The 18,747-nt window shown below is 42.2% G+C and overlaps 2 protein-coding genes across 7 annotated transcripts in view; one reads left to right on the forward strand and one right to left on the reverse strand.

Moving 5' to 3' along the window:
* Positions 1 to 4,494: 4,494 nt before the first annotated feature.
* On the reverse strand, positions 4,495 to 7,617 carry LOC129730413 (uncharacterized). Its single transcript, XM_055689729.1, has 3 exons — positions 4,898 to 7,617; positions 4,774 to 4,840; positions 4,495 to 4,716 (listed from the first exon to the last, which is right to left on the reverse strand). The coding sequence occupies exon 1, from the start codon at positions 7,528 to 7,530 to the stop codon at positions 6,193 to 6,195; it is 1,338 nt and encodes a 445-aa protein (XP_055545704.1). The 5' UTR covers positions 7,531 to 7,617; the 3' UTR covers positions 4,495 to 4,716; positions 4,774 to 4,840; positions 4,898 to 6,192.
* Positions 7,618 to 11,248: 3,631 nt separating this feature from the next.
* Positions 11,249 to 18,747, forward strand: part of LOC129726897 (dystrobrevin beta) — a 68,275-nt gene continuing 60,776 nt past the window's right edge. For 5 of the 6 annotated variants that reach the window (XM_055684102.1, XM_055684104.1, XM_055684107.1 and 2 more), the window contains exon 1: positions 11,250 to 12,387. The gene's annotated coding sequence lies outside the window, so the exon portion shown is untranslated. Of the gene's footprint in view, positions 12,388 to 18,747 lie in introns of all 6 variants that reach the window. The other variant, XM_055684103.1, reaches the window with a different exon arrangement.

The raw sequence follows: 18,747 nt of genomic DNA on the forward strand, positions 1-18,747 counted from the left end.
GAGCACGTACGCGTTACCAAATTTCTCGGTAGACATACTCAATCTCGAAGTCGTAGAGCAACACGGTTTGCAGTGTATACAGGAGTCCCATTTTTGGAACTAAAAACGCGTAGCAGAGGGCGATGGTCAGTTTGCAGTCGGAATTGTCGTCCAAAGAGTATCGTGTGGCACATAGTGACGGCTAAAATGATGGCCAAACCTTCACGATCCGGCAGGCTGTAGCTTTGCTCTACCTTCGTGAGTGCCCAAGATGTGTCTTAAATTACCCTAATGATGCCATCGGGTAACCTGTAGCCCCAAGACCAACGAAAGAAGCGTCAGCAGAAACGATGATCTCTCGCCTCGGATCGTAGTGCGTGAGAAGATCCGGAGAGAAAATCTGTTTAAAATGCTCGAACCGGTTGGAGCTGATAGCATAAAAATCGCCTCCGTTTTGGCCTGATCCGAGCGTAGCTTACAACAATCGACGATATGCTCTAAGTATGTAGGATTTGCTTTTTGCAACACATGCACTTCTCGACTCGGATCGTGAACCCAAAATCTTGTATACGCTGTAAAACTGTCTATAGTCAAGCTAGTATTGCGTCAATGAGCTGTTGGAACGCACCAGGTGCATCGCATACGCCACTGGACGATTCGGATAAATTACAGGTCGAACATGTTTTTCGAATTCCAACTTCACTTTAGTTTTGGTGCACAGACCGAGATTTTCGCTAAAAATTTCCGGAAACGACGTTTAAGTGTACTCATTGACAAAAGAAGTCACATGGCAGCAGAAGGTATCCATCTACTGCCATGTGACTGATACCGACCAGAGATTAAACTTGTCGACACGAATGAGCCGTGGGTTGCTCTCGATAGTGTCGTCGCACGGGAATTTTCCGTCGATCCCTAGAATGCTGCCAAATACCGTTTTTGCTTTCACAGTTTCCGACAATAATGCAGGACTACCGATTTTCGCCAAATTTCCCTGTTGATAACGGTGATGTTAGAGGTGGTGTCAAGTTGCAGGCGAATCTCCGTTCCGGAAAAGCCAACAGAAACGAATTTGCGTCGTGGCTCACGCTAATATCTTGTTTCTTGTGCCTACTTCCAGTTGTTCGGAACTTGGCACTTTGACAGTATCCCTCACGGTGTCCGGGTTGACTAGAGTTGAAGCATTTGTGGGTTTTGTAGCTGCAATCCCTAACATAGTGGAATCCACCTCACAACTAGCAAGGCGAATTTGATTTTTTGCCAGTGTTACTGGAAGGACGTTTCGGTGATTGTTGGTCACGCTTTTCATGCCACTTTCTACCGGTTGTCGAGGCGCTGACATTCCTCCGAAAGCTGCTCCAATGTTACGTCGTTTCTCCCTTCAATGTTCGTGAATTGGCGTGCGAATTTCGACGCCGTTCTCCAACTTTTTGCTAAGCCAAGCTCAAACTCCACACAAACACAATCGCCAAGCGGCACAATATGATCTTCTACGAGGCTCTTCGCAATCTGCAGGCATCGGTGACGACATCTAATTACCGATTCTTTAGCTCCGAACAGGCTCTTAAGTTTGGCTACCGTTTCGGAAAACGTGAAATATTTTGACAATTCAGGCAACATGTAACCACAGACTAACAGACGTAACAGTGGAACCTAGCTCCATCGTCACAAAAATGAAGGATTGTTTAATCATTTCAAATTTCCAATCCAATAACAGTCATCGCGCTGTCATGCAATCTCATACATATTTTGTGGTTCCCCATTTGACATATGCAGTAACGCGCTAGCTGATGTAGAAATACATGACGCAGCGCGAACACGACAGCAGATGGTGCTAGTGTTACTAACGTAAAGTACTGAAATCGTCCGAACGATGATTTTATTGAAAATTTATTCGAAGTGTTATGTCTGTTAGTCTGTTATGTTACTTACAAACCTCTCATGTTCGTATGCATCCAATTTCTGCAGAAAAAGGGAAAACTTTTGCTTCGTCGTCTAGCTCCGTCTAGGCCAAAGAATCAAGCATAAGTCCGTGTGGTGGTAGTTGCACTTTGATGGACAATGCAAAGTTTCAAAAAGATGTTCTTGCCTTTCGGCGTTCTTCTGCTGTTAGGCACATTAAACCAACATGTCTTGATGCTACTGCTGCATCATGGTCAACATTTGCACGACGCAAAATGCTGCTACTGGGATGAAGAAACTGAAAAGAACGGCGGTTATTGCTGCACATGATTTCAAGCGGCTTCGGCACCATTTTGTCCATCGTTACTCGCCATCGCGCTTTCACTCCACTTTCTTTTCTTTCGCGTGGGAGGAGAAACATGTGCTGTTTTCTTTCGCCGAAAAACAACCCTCACTCGCTGTTGGAACTATTTCCGCTGCAGACCAAACACAAGGATTGTTGGATTCAGCTTTAGCTGTAAAATGTATTTTTTTTTATAATAAGGATATGTGTTTCTTAATTAAATACCTACAAATTTTCAGTTCAATCTATCACCGTCGAGATTCTTCCCGTATCCTTTTTAGGTTAACAAATTACAACTACAAATTTTAATACTATATATTTTAGAGAGGGAAACACAATTTCAATTAACTTACTTGAATTGTAAATAGTAGGTTTAAGGTAAATTAATTATTTAATTATTTATTTTAGGTCGAACAAATTTTAGAAATATAGTTTATTTCAATTCAGCAGCTACGAGCATGACAGAATTCTTGCTTGTCACCGCTACGTGCGTCAAATGTGCTTGGCCACTATATGCCAATTTCTTAGCGCGTAGTTTACACTGCTGTAGTCGTCGGGGGCTTTTCGCCGTCACATTCCCCCACCCGTGATCCGCTATCAGGATCACCATCCTTCATGACGTCGAGCAAAGCCAGCTTGACTACCGGCCTTCGAAAAACTCCTCCCTTAGTGCGTACCCATGCTTGGCGTACACGACCATCTATACCACAACATACTTTCTCCACTCGTCCTCTTATCCATTGATTTCTTACTGTCCCATCTACTACCAAAACCAAATCTCCTTCCTTAATTTCTCTGACATTCCCGAACCATTTGAACCGCCGTGAGATCACTGGAAGATATTCTTTCACCCATCGCCTCCACAACTGATCAGTCAAGTGCTGCGCCAGTTTCCAGCTACTTCTGAGAGCCAACAACAGGCAATTGCTTAACCCCAGAGGAACTGCCCAACAGAAAGTGGTTTGGGGTGAGCGCTTCCTGGTCTGCCGATTCTAGAGGGATATATGTTAACGGTCTCGTATTTATCATTGCTTCTGCTTCAATGATAACTGTCTCTAGCGTTTCGTCATCTGGCTTCCGTGGTGCTTCTATAATTGTTCCAATCGCAGCTTTCACAGAACGAACCATTCTTTCCCATACTCCACCCATATGAGGAGCCCCAGGTGGATTGAAGGTCCATCTGGTATTTGAGTTGGTAAACACTGAAGCTAGGGTTTTCTCTCGATCCCGAATTTCCTTTTTTAATTGGTTGTTGGCACCATTGTCGCTAAAGAATTAGCACCGTTGTCGCTAAAGAATTCCGCAGGTGAACCTCGCCTCGACACGAAACGCCGAACTGCTAGTACGCAGGACTCTGTGGACATACTGTGTACTACTTCCATGTGAACAGCGCGTATACTTAGGCACGTGAAAAGTGCAACCCAACGTTTCACGTTGCTGCGCCCGAATTTAACCAAGATCGGTCCAAAATAATCAAGACCCACGAAAGTGAACGGTCTTACAAAGGGTGTTACACGGACGTTTGGTAATGGGGCCATCGGTGGTGGCCTTGGTATGGCGTTGCGTATACGGCACAATGCGCATTGTTTGGCAACGTTCGCGACTAACGCTCGCATCCTAGGAATATGGTATTCCTGCCTCATTTCGTTTATAATCGTCTCTCTGTTAGCGTGGTTGAAACGACGATGAAACTTATCAGCACGGCGCCACGAAACTCCAAGCGAGGAATGGATATCATCTTGAGAGGAGCAACTTTAGCTTTTCCAGTGACTAATGCTACTTCAACACCTTGGGATGTTTCCACTCGAAAGTAGATTACACTAGCATAAGCAGATTTACTAGCATCTACGAAAACATGTACTTCGAGCGTCGAGTAAGTACTATATCCGGCTCCAGGGAAATAACACCGGGGTACTTTGACCGAATTTAGCTCGTTCAGGAGCGCCGTCCAACGCCTCCATTGTACACACAACGTACTGCTTATTGGCTCGTCCCAGTCAGCACCTGATGCCCATATGTCTTGCATTAATGTTCGGCCATGAATCAGGAAAAAGCAAATTGAACCTAGCGGATCGAATAAGCTCATTAGGAAGCAACACTTTAACTGTATTGGATACTACCAACCTGAGCTCCTATGCCAGGATGAGGCTCGCGATGCCATAGTCCTCGTCAGGGCTGACGTGCTGGCTGATTGGGTGGGGGAGCACGTACGCGTTACCAAATTTCTCGGTAGACATACTCAATCTCGACGCAAAATGCTGCTACTGGGATGAAGAAACTGAAAAGAACGGCGGTTATTGCTGCACATGATTTCAAGCGGCTTCGGCACCATTTTGTCCATCGTTACTCGCCATCGCGCTTTCACTCCACTTTCTTTTCTTTCGCGTGGGAGGAGAAACATGTGCTGTTTTCTTTCGCCGAAAAACAACCCTCACTCGCTGTTGGAACTATTTCCGCTGCAGACCAAACACAAGGATTGTTGGATTCAGCTTTAGCTGTAAAATGTATTTTTTTTTATAATAAGGATATGTGTTTCTTAATTAAATACCTACAAATTTTCAGTTCAATCTATCACCGTCGAGATTCTTCCCGTATCCTTTTTAGGTTAACAAATTACAACTACAAATTTTAATACTATATATTTTAGAGAGGGAAACACAATTTCAATTAACTTACTTGAATTGTAAATAGTAGGTTTAAGGTAAATTAATTATTTAGTTATTTATTTTAGGTCGAACAAATTTTAGAAATATAGTTTATTTCAATTCAGCAGCTACGAGCATGACAGAATTCTTGCTTGTCACCGCTACGTGCGTCAAATGTGCTTGGCCACTATATGCCAATTTCTTAGCGCGTAGTTTACACTGCTGTAGTCGTCGGGGGCTTTTCGCCGTCACATTCCCCCACCCGTGATCCGCTATCAGGATCACCATCCTTCATGACGTCGAGCAAAGCCAGCTTGACTACCGGCCTTCGAAAAACTCCTCCCTTAGTGCGTACCCATGCTTGGCGTACACGACCATCTATACCACAACATACTTTCTCCACTCGTCCTCTTATCCATTGATTTCTTACTGTCCCATCTACTACCAAAACCAAATCTCCTTCCTTAATTTCTCTGACATTCCCGAACCATTTGAACCGCCGTGAGATCACTGGAAGATATTCTTTCACCCATCGCCTCCACAACTGATCAGTCAAGTGCTGCGCCAGTTTCCAGCTACTTCTGAGAGCCAACAACAGGCAATTGCTTAACCCCAGAGGAACTGCCCAACAGAAAGTGGTTTGGGGTGAGCGCTTCCTGGTCTGCCGATTCTAGAGGGATATATGTTAACGGTCTCGTATTTATCATTGCTTCTGCTTCAATGATAACTGTCTCTAGCGTTTCGTCATCTGGCTTCCGTGGTGCTTCTATAATTGTTCCAATCGCAGCTTTCACAGAACGAACCATTCTTTCCCATACTCCACCCATATGAGGAGCCCCAGGTGGATTGAAGGTCCATCTGGTATTTGAGTTGGTAAACACTGAAGCTAGGGTTTTCTCTCGATCCCGAATTTCCTTTTTTAATTGGTTGTTGGCACCATTGTCGCTAAAGAATTAGCACCGTTGTCGCTAAAGAATTCCGCAGGTGAACCTCGCCTCGACACGAAACGCCGAACTGCTAGTACGCAGGACTCTGTGGACATACTGTGTACTACTTCCATGTGAACAGCGCGTATACTTAGGCACGTGAAAAGTGCAACCCAACGTTTCACGTTGCTGCGCCCGAATTTAACCAAGATCGGTCCAAAATAATCAAGACCCACGAAAGTGAACGGTCTTACAAAGGGTGTTACACGGACGTTTGGTAATGGGGCCATCGGTGGTGGCCTTGGTATGGCGTTGCGTATACGGCACAATGCGCATTGTTTGGCAACGTTCGCGACTAACGCTCGCATCCTAGGAATATGGTATTCCTGCCTCATTTCGTTTATAATCGTCTCTCTGTTAGCGTGGTTGAAACGACGATGAAACTTATCAGCACGGCGCCACGAAACTCCAAGCGAGGAATGGATATCATCTTGAGAGGAGCAACTTTAGCTTTTCCAGTGACTAATGCTACTTCAACACCTTGGGATGTTTCCACTCGAAAGTAGATTACACTAGCATAAGCAGATTTACTAGCATCTACGAAAACATGTACTTCGAGCGTCGAGTAAGTACTATATCCGGCTCCAGGGAAATAACACCGGGGTACTTTGACCGAATTTAGCTCGTTCAGGAGCGCCGTCCAACGCCTCCATTGTACACACAACGTACTGCTTATTGGCTCGTCCCAGTCAGCACCTGATGCCCATATGTCTTGCATTAATGTTCGGCCATGAATCAGGAAAAAGCAAATTGAACCTAGCGGATCGAATAAGCTCATAACTACACGAAGAACTTCTCGTTTAGTTGGTGTATGCAAATCATCCAGCGCTTGTTGAAGATCTTGGCGCCATACGTAAGTGTAGGTGAGCACATCACTGCTTGGGATCCACTTCATTCCCAAAACCGACTCCACAGTTGCCCCCTTTTCCGCATTGATAAGTTTCTCAACTTCTATCGACTCTGCACCGACTTGCGCTACTATTGCTGGATCGTTGGAAAGAAAATTCCTGATTTCAAACCCGCCTTCTGCGTGTATCCGCTTAACTTCATTCCCCACCTTCACTGCTTCTTCGGCTGTTTGAAAACTGTCGAGATAATCGTCCACATAGTGGTATTGTAGAATAGCCTCAACCGCCCTCGGGAATAGAGCCTCAAACTCCTGCGCATTTAGATTTTTTATATATTGTGCAGAGCTCGGCGAACACGTAGCTCCGAAAATAGCTACATCCATTACATAAACTTCGACCTTTGATGTTGCTTTATCTCGCCACAGAAATCGCAAGAACTGACGGTCTGCTCGCCTGATGAAGAAACGATGAAACATCTCTCTTATATCTCCCGTCAGTGCATAAGCATATAAGCGGAAATGAAAGAAAACTGCAATCAGCGACGTCAGAAAATCAGGACCTTTCAACAACGTTGAGTTTAATGAAATCCCGTTAACTTTCGCGGCAGCATCCCAAATGATCCGCCCCTTATTAGGTTTTTTAGGATTAAGCACTACTCCCAGCGGTAAATACCAACACTTCTCGGGACTTGTGTTTACAAGTTCTTCCTGCGTAGCTCGGTGTGCGTATCCCTTCCTTTCATATTCCCGTATTTGTTGACGAACAGAGTCGTAAAGATGCGGTTCTTTGCTAAGTCGTCTCTCCAATGACCGCAAACGCCGGTAGGCCATACCGTAGCTATTGGGAAACTCGATGTCATCCCACTTCCATAAAAGCCCAGTCTCGTATCGGTTTCTGACTTTTATTGTCGAAGATTGAAGAAGCGAACGCGCTCGTTTGTCATTATCTGACTCAAGCGGAGTTAGCGGTGGTACTACGCCAGAATCATCCAGCGTTATATAATCGCGAACTAGCTGGTTCAAATCGGGCTCCGGAATGGTCCATCCTCCAACGTGAAACCCACATATAAATGGTTCCGAAACAGGCTGTGCACATCCGTATATGCTCCAGCCAAGCCGACATTTGGCTGCCATTGGTTGGCCACAACCTCCTTCCCGGATCTTCAAAGGAACCGTGAGTTTCAGGTTGTCAAGACCAATCAGGAGCTTTGGCGTAATGTCTACGTAGTCATTTATTGGCAGTCCTCGTAAATGTGGATAGATTGTTGCTAACCGATGATAACGCAACGATTGCATCGGTAATTGAAGACCAGCTACGGTGCGTGCATCGAACAACTTGTAGCGTTTCGCCAACCCACTACCACAAATTTCCATACGTATCCGTTTAGAATTTGGCTCATTCCGAGTGATGTTCCCAGTCCACTGTAAATTTAAAGTTTCAGCAGGTCCAGTCATCCCCATCTTCAGCGCAACCGTCTCATCCAAAAGCGTCAGCTGCGAGCCTTCATCTACGAACGCATACACATCCAGCTTGCAGTTTTCCCCATACAAAGTTACAGGAAGAATCCGGAAAAAGGGACCGCCACTGGTCTGTTCGCCTGCATGGCTTGTAGAGACTACTGTCGATACGGATGGTATAACCGAGTGAAGTAGTGTGTGGTGACGCATACGACACCCCTCTATTCCACATCCTCGCCAAGTTTTACAAGGCCATTTCCCGTGTTGATTTAGGCAGGTTCTGCATAAGGAGTTCTGACTTGCCACTTTACACCGCTCATCAACGTTTAACAATTTGAATTTAAAACAATCCGCCACTCTATGTCCTTCAAGTTTGCAAAAAATACAAGTCTTCTTTGGTTGTCTCACTGCTGGTGTGGCTGTATTATTGTTTGACGGTGATGGCCCAGCCGAAGTCTCTGCATGAGTTTGTACATATCGGTCTTTGGACTTCTGATGAACTCCTTTGGATGTTTTTCCCGTAGGTGTGTCATCCATCACTTCGAACGCCAGCTCTACTAATGACGACATGAATGATCCGAACGTACTAAGGTTAACTTCTGCAACATTGCTTTTAAATGCTGACCTACAACCTATAATCCACAGGAAGTTTTCCCACTAGATCGCGAAGCAGTGATGGGTTCGTTAAATGGGATTGTTGGTTTGCAATCTTCAGGTGCTCTACTAAATTATCAACCGCCATACCAAAGTCAACTATACTTTCCAAATCGTCCATTCTTGGAGGTGAAAGGTGACGAATTCTCTCGGTGAGAGCCTTGATCAAAGTTTCCGGTCGACCATAACGCAACTGTAAAGTTTTAATTATATGCGGTACACTGCTCGGAGAAAGCAGTCTGCTACGCACCATTTCTAAAGCTGGACCTTTCAGGCAGCGCTGCAGCCGAAGTAAATTTTCATCCTGAGAAAAACCGCACGTAGTTGTTGAACGTTCAAAGTTATTAATCCAGATAGGCCATTCCTCTGGATTCCCCGAAAACACTGGGAGATCTTTTCCCATCACCTGCCTTGCTGCAAATTGACGGCTGGTGGGATTTCTCTCTACTCGCATACTATTGTTCTGGTTGTCGTCATCTTCGCTTACCTCAGACTCATCCAGCTCTTCACATTTTCTTAGAGGCCTCTGAGTTTTATTAGTAATAGGATGGAGAATATCGTGAAGAATAGGATTCGATTTCTTAACATGAATGTTAGCCCGTTGCTTAACTGCTGACGTGGAATTATTTTTGTTTCCCTCTGTCTGCTTGTTTGATTTCTGCAACCAACTTTCCACCTTTTGAACCGATTCCTCTGTCTCACTTTGACAAACGCTCGAAACATCACTACCGCATTGTGACAACTGCCGAACAAGACTTTTTATTTTTTCATGAGACTGCTGTCTCATTTCTGATTGGGCTTTACGAAATTTTTCTTCATCCGCGAGTTGTTTTTCTTGATACGCTTTTTCATCTGCCAACTCTTTGGCTTCTAATGCTAATTCACGATCTCTCATTTGCTTTTCTAAATTTAACTTTTTTTGCATCATCTCTTTCTTCTCTTTTAATTCCTGCTCTTTAATACGTTCTTGTTCCTCTATCATTCTAATCTCTATCTCGATCGCCCTATTCTTAACACTAGAGGCAGCACTTACGGACCCTTTGTTTGTCGACTTCTTGCTTCCTTCAGTTTTGCATACTTTTGATGATTTTCCTCCGCTGGTTGGCAAGAGCAACAATTTTGGTACCGATTGGTTTCGATTAGGTGTTCCGCACGACATGCATTTCCACGGCTGATTCGAGACGTCTTCGTTAACATTCGCGCAGGTGAAATGGAACCAACTACTGCAGGTGTCGCATGCCACCATATCCTCGACACTATCCGGGCGATCACAAGTTGCACAAGCAGACTCCTCACCATCACCAACTTTACTCATTATCAGGGGATCTCGCGGTGAAAATTTCTAAAGAAATTGTTGGAACTATTTCCGTAGCAGACCAAACACAAGGATTGTTGGATTCAGCTTTAGCTGTAAAATGTATTTTTTTTTTAGAGTAACAAATTAATTATTTAATTATTTAAATGTGTTTAAATGTCAAATGTGCCCGGCCACTATATGCCAATTTCTTAGCGCGTAGTTCACACTGCTGTAGTCGTCGGGGGCTTTTCGCCGTCACACTCGCGGTAACACGTCATCACTTTTGAGCCGTGTTAGGCCTCTGCGATGGAGAACGCGAATGCGAGCGATGGGGCGATAAACTTGCCGTAGGTAAATGAACAGCCGTAAAGAGAGCTGTTTTTTTACCTACGGCAAATTTCTCGCTCCATCGCTCGCGTTTGCGTTCACCATGGCAGAAGCCTTACCCCGGAAATGTCGCACTTGTGGCTAATAAACGGTCATTATTAAAACTAATTAAAAGCTATTTATTCACGGCACGTTCAAACGTCACAACTTATTATAATGGACGGACTACAAAATTTATCATGTATCCGCATTTCCAGCAAGGCACATGACAGCTATGCTGCCGTGACGAGCCCTGCGACTTTGCGCTGCGTCGGTTGACCGAGAAAATCGAGCACAGCGCAATAGGGTTGTTCACAATAACCATCGACAATTTCAATAACGGAAACGAAAATTCTGAATACCTAGTTACTCTACGAATATATGAAATACCGTTAATCACAGTAAAATCTTTGAACATAAAAAAAAATCAACCGAAATTGTAGTCATTTTCTGGGTGCTGAAAAACCACCTCTAAAGAACTCATTTCGAGTATTTTGCTCCGATGCCCGGAAGGCTGCATAAGCAGCCTAAAAATTCAAACTGTCAAAAACACGTTTCATAAGATGCGATAGTATATGAAGTGAAGTAAAGAGCCACACCCTTCTACGGTCGAATAAATCGTTGTGGCGTTACTCGTTTTATCAAGCCTTCTTTCTGTCTGTCAGTTGTCATCGATCGATGATAATATGTGTGCTGTAGAGCTGACTGTGATGACTGGTTCGCCGCTCTCTGGAACTCCAGCTCAGCTCACCTTAGCAGCAGCACGCCGTTTACTCATTTCATTCAGAAGAGTTTGCACTTTAGCAGCGAACGGTTGCGTGTTTGCTCCGCGAGTTTCCGCGTTGAACGACAGGCAAATCAGTGTAATTTTTTTTGGGTTGTGTTTTTTCATCTCTGTGAATGGCCGTGGTGTAGTGCACTATCAGGATAGAGAATACTAGATAAAAACCTAAAATTCAGTGATCTAAATCTTGTCACATCATTGTAAACTGAAAAAAAAAAACAATTTCCCTCTGGCATTAGATGGGTGATGTCTGTGGAACCCAACGCGTTACGTATATGATAAGCTAAATTGAAAACGCGAATGGTGTGAAGTGGAATCCAACAATTTGCATGCAGTTTCGACACTCATCAAAGCAAGTGTCGCGTTTCATTAAGTCGTCCTTATGCACTTGTAAGGATCTAAGCAGTCAGCCACAAAGGAAGTGGAAAATTTCTGTCCAGTTAAAGAAATGAATTAAGGAAGAGTTAGTTGCAAATAGCAGGGCAGAAAGAAGGGAGGAAAAAACGTCAAGTGATGCGAAAAGAAATTCCTGTGCTCTAGTAAAAGAGCCACACCGCACGTAGTAGGCTTTTCTCTCCGTCTCTCTTTCTCTCTCCGAATTCGGCAGGTTGTGTCGTTATTTTTGCCGTCTGGATAAATAGGTGTGCGTGTGTAACCAAAGCCCAACATGCCTGATTGTGGCAATGTAGGCGTTTTTTAGGTGGTGCAACTTATCCAACCTGCGCTATATTATTGTTGTGTGTGGTGTGTTTGTAAACTCCTCTAGCATCTAACAGCGCTCTCCGAATGGCACACAGTGGCTGCCCGAGATAAGCGACTGCGACTTCCCTGGGAGTCTCCTTCCTACGTTCCATTCAGTCGTGCAGTGGAATTTCGGAGTGAATCAAGAATATAATTACACACAACCTGTTCCCAAGTGGTTTGCCGGTGCTGTGGTTGCGTGGTGGCGACACCAATCTACGTGAGGTGTGCGATACCCGCTCGTGGTGCGCCAAATTATTACGAGCTTTTTGGCAGAATACATCGTCTAGTAGTTACTTCTGTGTCACGGTGCTGGTTGAAGAAACCGCGAGAAAAAAATAGGAGCTTCTGCTAGGTGAACTAGTGGGAAGAGAGAGAGCAATACAAGGTGGGTACATAAGATTATTTGTTAATGCATTCCAACCAAGTATTTTCAGCCACTTATCAGCATCGTTTAGTTAATATTTGAGTAAGCAAAACACCTCAAGGACAACTGGATGGCTGCTGAAGACTAGTTGAGGCAGTATTTTAACAGTTTATTATTGTTTGCGCAGTGTCTGATGATTTTGTTTTGTTTATTTTGTCAGATTAAAATTTTGAAGAGCTTCAGTGTTTTTAAGCTTTAACTACGTTTAATTTTAAGGTTGTAAATCTGCCACATCTCCTGAAACGTTCTATGTAAGGATTTGGACTTCGATAACTGTGCCAGTCATACATTCGTTACAGTTTCACTACCCTTATTACGAATGTACACAATACATAGAGCAGTCTGGTTATGAAGTAGTCGAGACAGTAGTGCATATATATCTTACTGTCTTCAAGGCACTGTAAGACATATATCAAGAAGCGTACATATGTCTAATACCGAAATTTGTGCTTTCGGACTTCGAGAAAACTGTTATCAATATTGTAGAAAATAATTTCCCGGGGCAAAATGTTTTTGTATCATTTCCACCTCACACAAAGACAGTTAAACACAAGTAGTTTGAAGGAGATATACAAGACAAGTTCAGAGATCTAATATCTAGGCATTATCGTTACACCTGGCCGATTGGGTTCCCGGGGCTTTTGATACAACCGACAGACCCATTACCAATATATCCTAGACAACAATTTTCGCAGAGCTGTGAGTGGCACAAAAGACAATCGACGGAAGAATTCGACCATTCGTGAATGAATTTTCGGCCATCTATGAATATTTGTAAAATAAGGCCGTTCAAAGCTCGGCCATTTGTTAATCAGCCGTTCGTCCCGAGCCCTAAGAGTAGACGCCACCCGGTTACTGTGAAATCATTTATTTATGTGTCACTGAAAAATTCGAAAAATTCTCCTCAACTCAAAACGTCAACTAGCTTCAATGCTTCTATGAGCTCTGTCGACGTCTTAAAGGTGAAACTTACTTGAAAAGTTTCTTACAATTATTTTGATCAAGCAATTTAATGATTTACTGCTAGAAACTATTCGCAATTGATATCTTGAAAGAAAACGTGTCTTTGAAAATTTTATTTTTTGTGAATCTCTTTAATAATTTGTCGATGAATTATTTGATCATTGTAAGCCTGTTTGTTCCGCTCATACTATTTTTTCATTAACTAGCAGGACACCGCGTTTTTCCAAAAATATAAAAAAGTATTAGGTTAGGCGTTATGATACTAAATAACTTTGTAACTAAATAACAGCTTAAGAGACATCACTTCGTCAAAGAAATACTCCCTGCACTTGTTTTAGTGATTTGACATTTAATTACCGTTTGATATGCACTCTTACAACATAAACAAACTTTTTGCTGAATTTTAAAGGACATAAAATATGTAATTGAACATTAATGATCCTCGTGATTCCGTGGGTATAAATTAACCGAAATACGCGATTAGGGATATAGAAACTGAATATTCAAGAATATTGATTCTGCTCGATGACATAGTTTCCGCAATTTCATAGCGGTGATGAAACGAAACGGATACGCCGAAAGATTTATGATGCTAAAGCAAAGAAGAAGAGCGGTAAATATTGGTTCCACCTTGGGTAAATAGCCTATTAATGGAAGTGTCACCAAAATTCATGCATGTTTGCGTCAGCTTCTGCTTTGAAAAGCCTGATTAGCTGATTAATCTTTTGGACCAGAGAGGTTTCCAGTGATACATATCTATGTCAACGGATTTGGAACAGCTCTACTGTTCGGTCCTTCAACTTTATGATAGTTTGGCTAGATTCTCATCACGCTCAACACGATTTGGCACAACGTAATAGAGTCAAAGAACAAATATCTTTTATCAAAACATCCTTAGGCACCATTTTTTTTTTATTCGCATTCCATTCACACTGTAGACCCATATTCACGATACTTTCTCCTGGCGCACTATGAATGGAAAATTCAGCAAATAAGAGAGTGAAAGAAAAAAAAAGGAGAACTACGCAGCTCGTGGGCACTGTAAGCCACAGTGAAAGGAACACGGCACTGAATAATGAACGAATCGGATTCAAAATTCACGCCGCCAGGTCACGGACACTCATAAGCATAAATATATCATTCTTTACTGAAACGCTATCGGGATACAGCTCCGACTGGCATCCCCTATAACATCAAGCAGTAGCAGAGCAGTACGATGGGTAAATTGCTTCGGAAACTCATCTCCTTGCCGGAAATAGGGTCACTGGAACAGATCCCAGAGCAGTTCGATCCGTGACGAGCAAACTTTCCATGCGACTTTCTCCGTTCGTTCGTCATTCCGCCGGCGGCATGGCATCATGGGTGGGGGCGGTGCTACCAGCGTTGCCAACCCTCCAGTTTTTCCTGGCTATCTCCAGTTTTTTCGAAGATCGTCAGCGAAACAGCTGGAGGTTGAATATTTCCAGTTTTTTGAAAATTGTTCCAGTTTTATCCAGTTTTCTGTACATCACCACATTTTTGAACTCATTCCCATTACATGTATGGTCTTTTCAGTATTTTGTGCACTCATGCGCCTCGGTTGTAAGATTTTATTCGAAAACTACTCAATTTCAAGTACGCCAGTGACTATAATCTCCATGGGTAAACAATTTTCTTTCAGCCTTTTTGGTTACACGCAATAATACGGTGCAGTATTTTTGAACTGAAAATCAAATAAATTTATGTAAAAGCTTCAAATTTATATATCCAGTTTTCTCCAGTTTTTCATTTTGAATTCTTCCAGCTTTTCATAAAAAAAGGTTGGCATCGCTGGATGCTACTATATGTGAATAGTTGCCAGCGTCGATGGATCCGGTTTAATAATTAATTATACGTATAATTGCTCTAGTTTGTGGATATCATTGGTTTTTTTTTCGCTGGAAGGAAGGTAATTACACGAATGGAAGCAGCGACATTCGTCAACAGGTATGAATGGCATGCAGAGAAAAGGACAATCAGAATGAAATATTCATTTCAATTTCAATTTATGCAATAATGAAAACTCATATTCCAGACCATGAATTGTACAGACTGGCACATGTTATTAAAAATCCTTAACTGGAAAGTTCGGTCGGCCCACACTATTAATTACCTAGTCAGTGGTAGTGGCCCAGAGCTGGTTCTGACCGTGCCGACGACCGCGAGAATTATGCAATTTCGGTTCAACGGTCGATTTGGCTCACTTCTGCTGCCCACTTATTTCCCACGTACCTATGTGTAGCTATGCATGCATGCTCTAATGGTTGCAATTTATGTGCACTTCCGCTTCATGAATCTCCGCTTCCGTTCTGGTAGGCGTTCTGCATTTGACAAGACTTCTATGGCTGCCCACTCGTTTCGTTACAGTTACAGTTATGTCGTTTTCGTTTTTGCGGTGTAGCTACCCCGCGGACTACACTTTGTCCTATCACTGTTTTTTTTTTACATTTTCCGGACTATCCCGGACTACCCTTTTTCTGTCCCGGACAGTCCGCGCAAGAAACAGAGTGCAGTTTTGAAGACACCAACACATTCTCACGAATGTGTCAAAATCAAAAAAAAATGTGTCAAAATCGGTTTGCTTTGATTATTGTTCTTCGCGTGTCAAACATCAGGTTGAATTTTATTTTGTTATTTCGTCAATTTTCAGTAAATTGGCAAATTTTTCGTACAGTAGCACAAATGCGATAAAAGACAATGGCGATAATGACCAAAACAAAAGTAACAGTTACCTCTGGTATTACCGGTATTACGCACACCATTGCAACTGCTCGGAAAGTGTTTTTTTTTTCAGCTGCAAAGTGTAGTCCGGGACGGGAAAGTCCTGCCGTAAAAACGAATTCGACATTAGATAACTACATCTAGGAAGAAACCTAAATTTGACCAGACTTCTGGTATGTTCCGGGTGAGCCGGGTTAGTGACCTTTATGAGCAACTTTCCAAAATTGGACATATGAAGTACCAGTTCTAAGCACTGTGAAGTCAGTTAAAGTAATAGCGATAATAAAGGTTGAAGCTGATCAATTCCACACCAGCTGCAGTGCTGATGTTTGAGCTGACGGTTTTATTCTTTTTGAGTTTGTACAACAAACGTTTTCAGTTGACGTCGTTTGTTTTTATGTTTAGAACACTGAATCGACTTGGTTTCCGGTCGCGTACCACGGTGACTAATGAAGCCGAACGAATTGTTTACCATATTGATATCCCATGAGGTAGTAAACATAAGATGGGTCGTTATTTTTTTAACCGATATACGATGTAGGACAAGATCTAGTTAGATGTAAAAATAAGCTAGCGCATAAGTCAGCCATGCTGACTTCACTTCGATGTTAAAGCCTGGAACTGTAATGTCGAAATATTTCATCAAAATATCAATGATAGCTACTTCATATCAAAAGGCAGTAAAATCATATTGATAATAAACTGCAACATGCGTTGTCAGATCAGACATCGTGTACTGATAAGATTAGTGCAAATTTTGATTCCTTCCCAAGATGGTCGACTTCCGCGTGCTCGTAGATAAGAAAAGCTACTAAATCCGAACCGTACGGTTCCGAACAAACTATGGAATAGATCGACGCTTTGTAAAATATTGTTTTGTTTTAGGAATTATCAGACTGTTGAAATTGTTTTTATTTTCTGACAGAACAAAAAAACCTAGATTTTTGAATATTTTACTTCTCTAAATTTACATTTTTGCAGCGATATTTCTGACGTTTATTTGTATTTTAGATATTTCTTTTCTGTGAAAAAATTTTTTGATATCTGTAATTTTCACATTTTTGCTATTTCGACATTTCTGTCTTTGGTATTATTGAAATTCGTTCATACCTTTAACATTTTTGTATCTTTTACATTTGTTCCAGCAGTTTTTAATATATAAGCATTTTATTTTTTTTTATTTTATTTCATGTATTTGGTATTTGTGAAACTTTTTATTTATTGGGTTTTTGACCATTGGCTAGCAATGTTCTTTTTTCTGACAGTTTTGGTGTTCTTATTGTTTAATGCGATGCTTTTTTTTTAATGATAAAAGAGATATTTCTTTATTTACGTCTTTCTCGAAAAAAATTCTACATAACTCAAGTCTTTGAAAATGCTAACATATTGTTGATTTCCGATAAGGTGATATTACAGTGGCTTTTTGATTTTGTCGATGTAAATTCAGCATTGAGCATTCGACCCATTACTATGTTTTGTCGTTTTCATAACATAACATAATAATATTACTGTATTACGAAAGCGTCAAAAACATCCAAATCTACAACCGATAACACAGAATATCGGTAAAACTTACACCACAATCAGGAAAAAACGATCGAATTGCTTTTTGCTCTACTGTTTTGATGCAAAATTCAAAACAACAAACAATGCAAAAAAGACAATAAAAAAGATAATAATAATAACGCGGTCATAGACGGCTGTGACCCCATGTTAGAGGCGGTATACAACAGCGTTTGACCAGGACCGGTGGCTGAATCATTGAAATGCTGTAGCCCGCCAGCTGCACCTAAAATGGCAACCCCATCAGCAAAATGTAGGTATTGCTACCCTTGTAAGGTAGCATTCCGAAATAGGGGACGGAACAATCGGCAAAGACCTAGACTGCAAACACGGAGACAGAAAAAGGAAATAGGATACTTGGAACGTCCGATTTCTCAACAAACCGGCGCGGGCTGGCTTGCTCGGTCGAGAACCACAGCGGCAGGGAGTCGAAATCGCAGCGATTCATAAGGTTCGGTGGCCAAATTCCAAAAAAAAAGAAAATCCTTGCAGCGGTCCTTTTTGCACACACCTCTTCCATGTACCACATCTACTACAGTGGCAACAAAGTAGTGGAACGAGGCGTCGATTTCCGGTGAAGGCCCGTAGATGACCATGTATGCGTGTTGAGGATTAAGAGCAACTTCTACAACTAAAGTTAATTCAGCACCTACGCACCGACAAACAAACAAAGGTCTCGTAGTTTGCAAATTCGCACAAAATTAGCGCTCTATAGGACGATGATCCTCCCGGTGGCTCTTTACGGATACAAACAATGGGCGCTGAAGGAAGCTGATTGTGCTCGGAGAAGAAGATGCACGATCTATTTGTGTACAAGATAACAAAAAAACGGAAAGGCCAAATAAATATTAAAAAAAAAATATTTTGAAATAAAGTGTGACGGAAGACACAAATATTCAGAAAATATTGGAAGTAAGACGACAGCGAAAAGACGAAAATTTTACACAAAAAAAAAACAATTTCTTTACAATGATGTCTCTCACATATAATAAAAGTGAACGAATCATTTGAATAATACATAATACGAAAAATAATAATACGTCAGCTCGGGGTACT

This window comes from Wyeomyia smithii, chromosome 3 (genome assembly GCF_029784165.1).
Source record: "Wyeomyia smithii strain HCP4-BCI-WySm-NY-G18 chromosome 3, ASM2978416v1, whole genome shotgun sequence".
Taxonomy (NCBI): Eukaryota; Metazoa; Arthropoda; class Insecta; order Diptera; family Culicidae; genus Wyeomyia; species Wyeomyia smithii.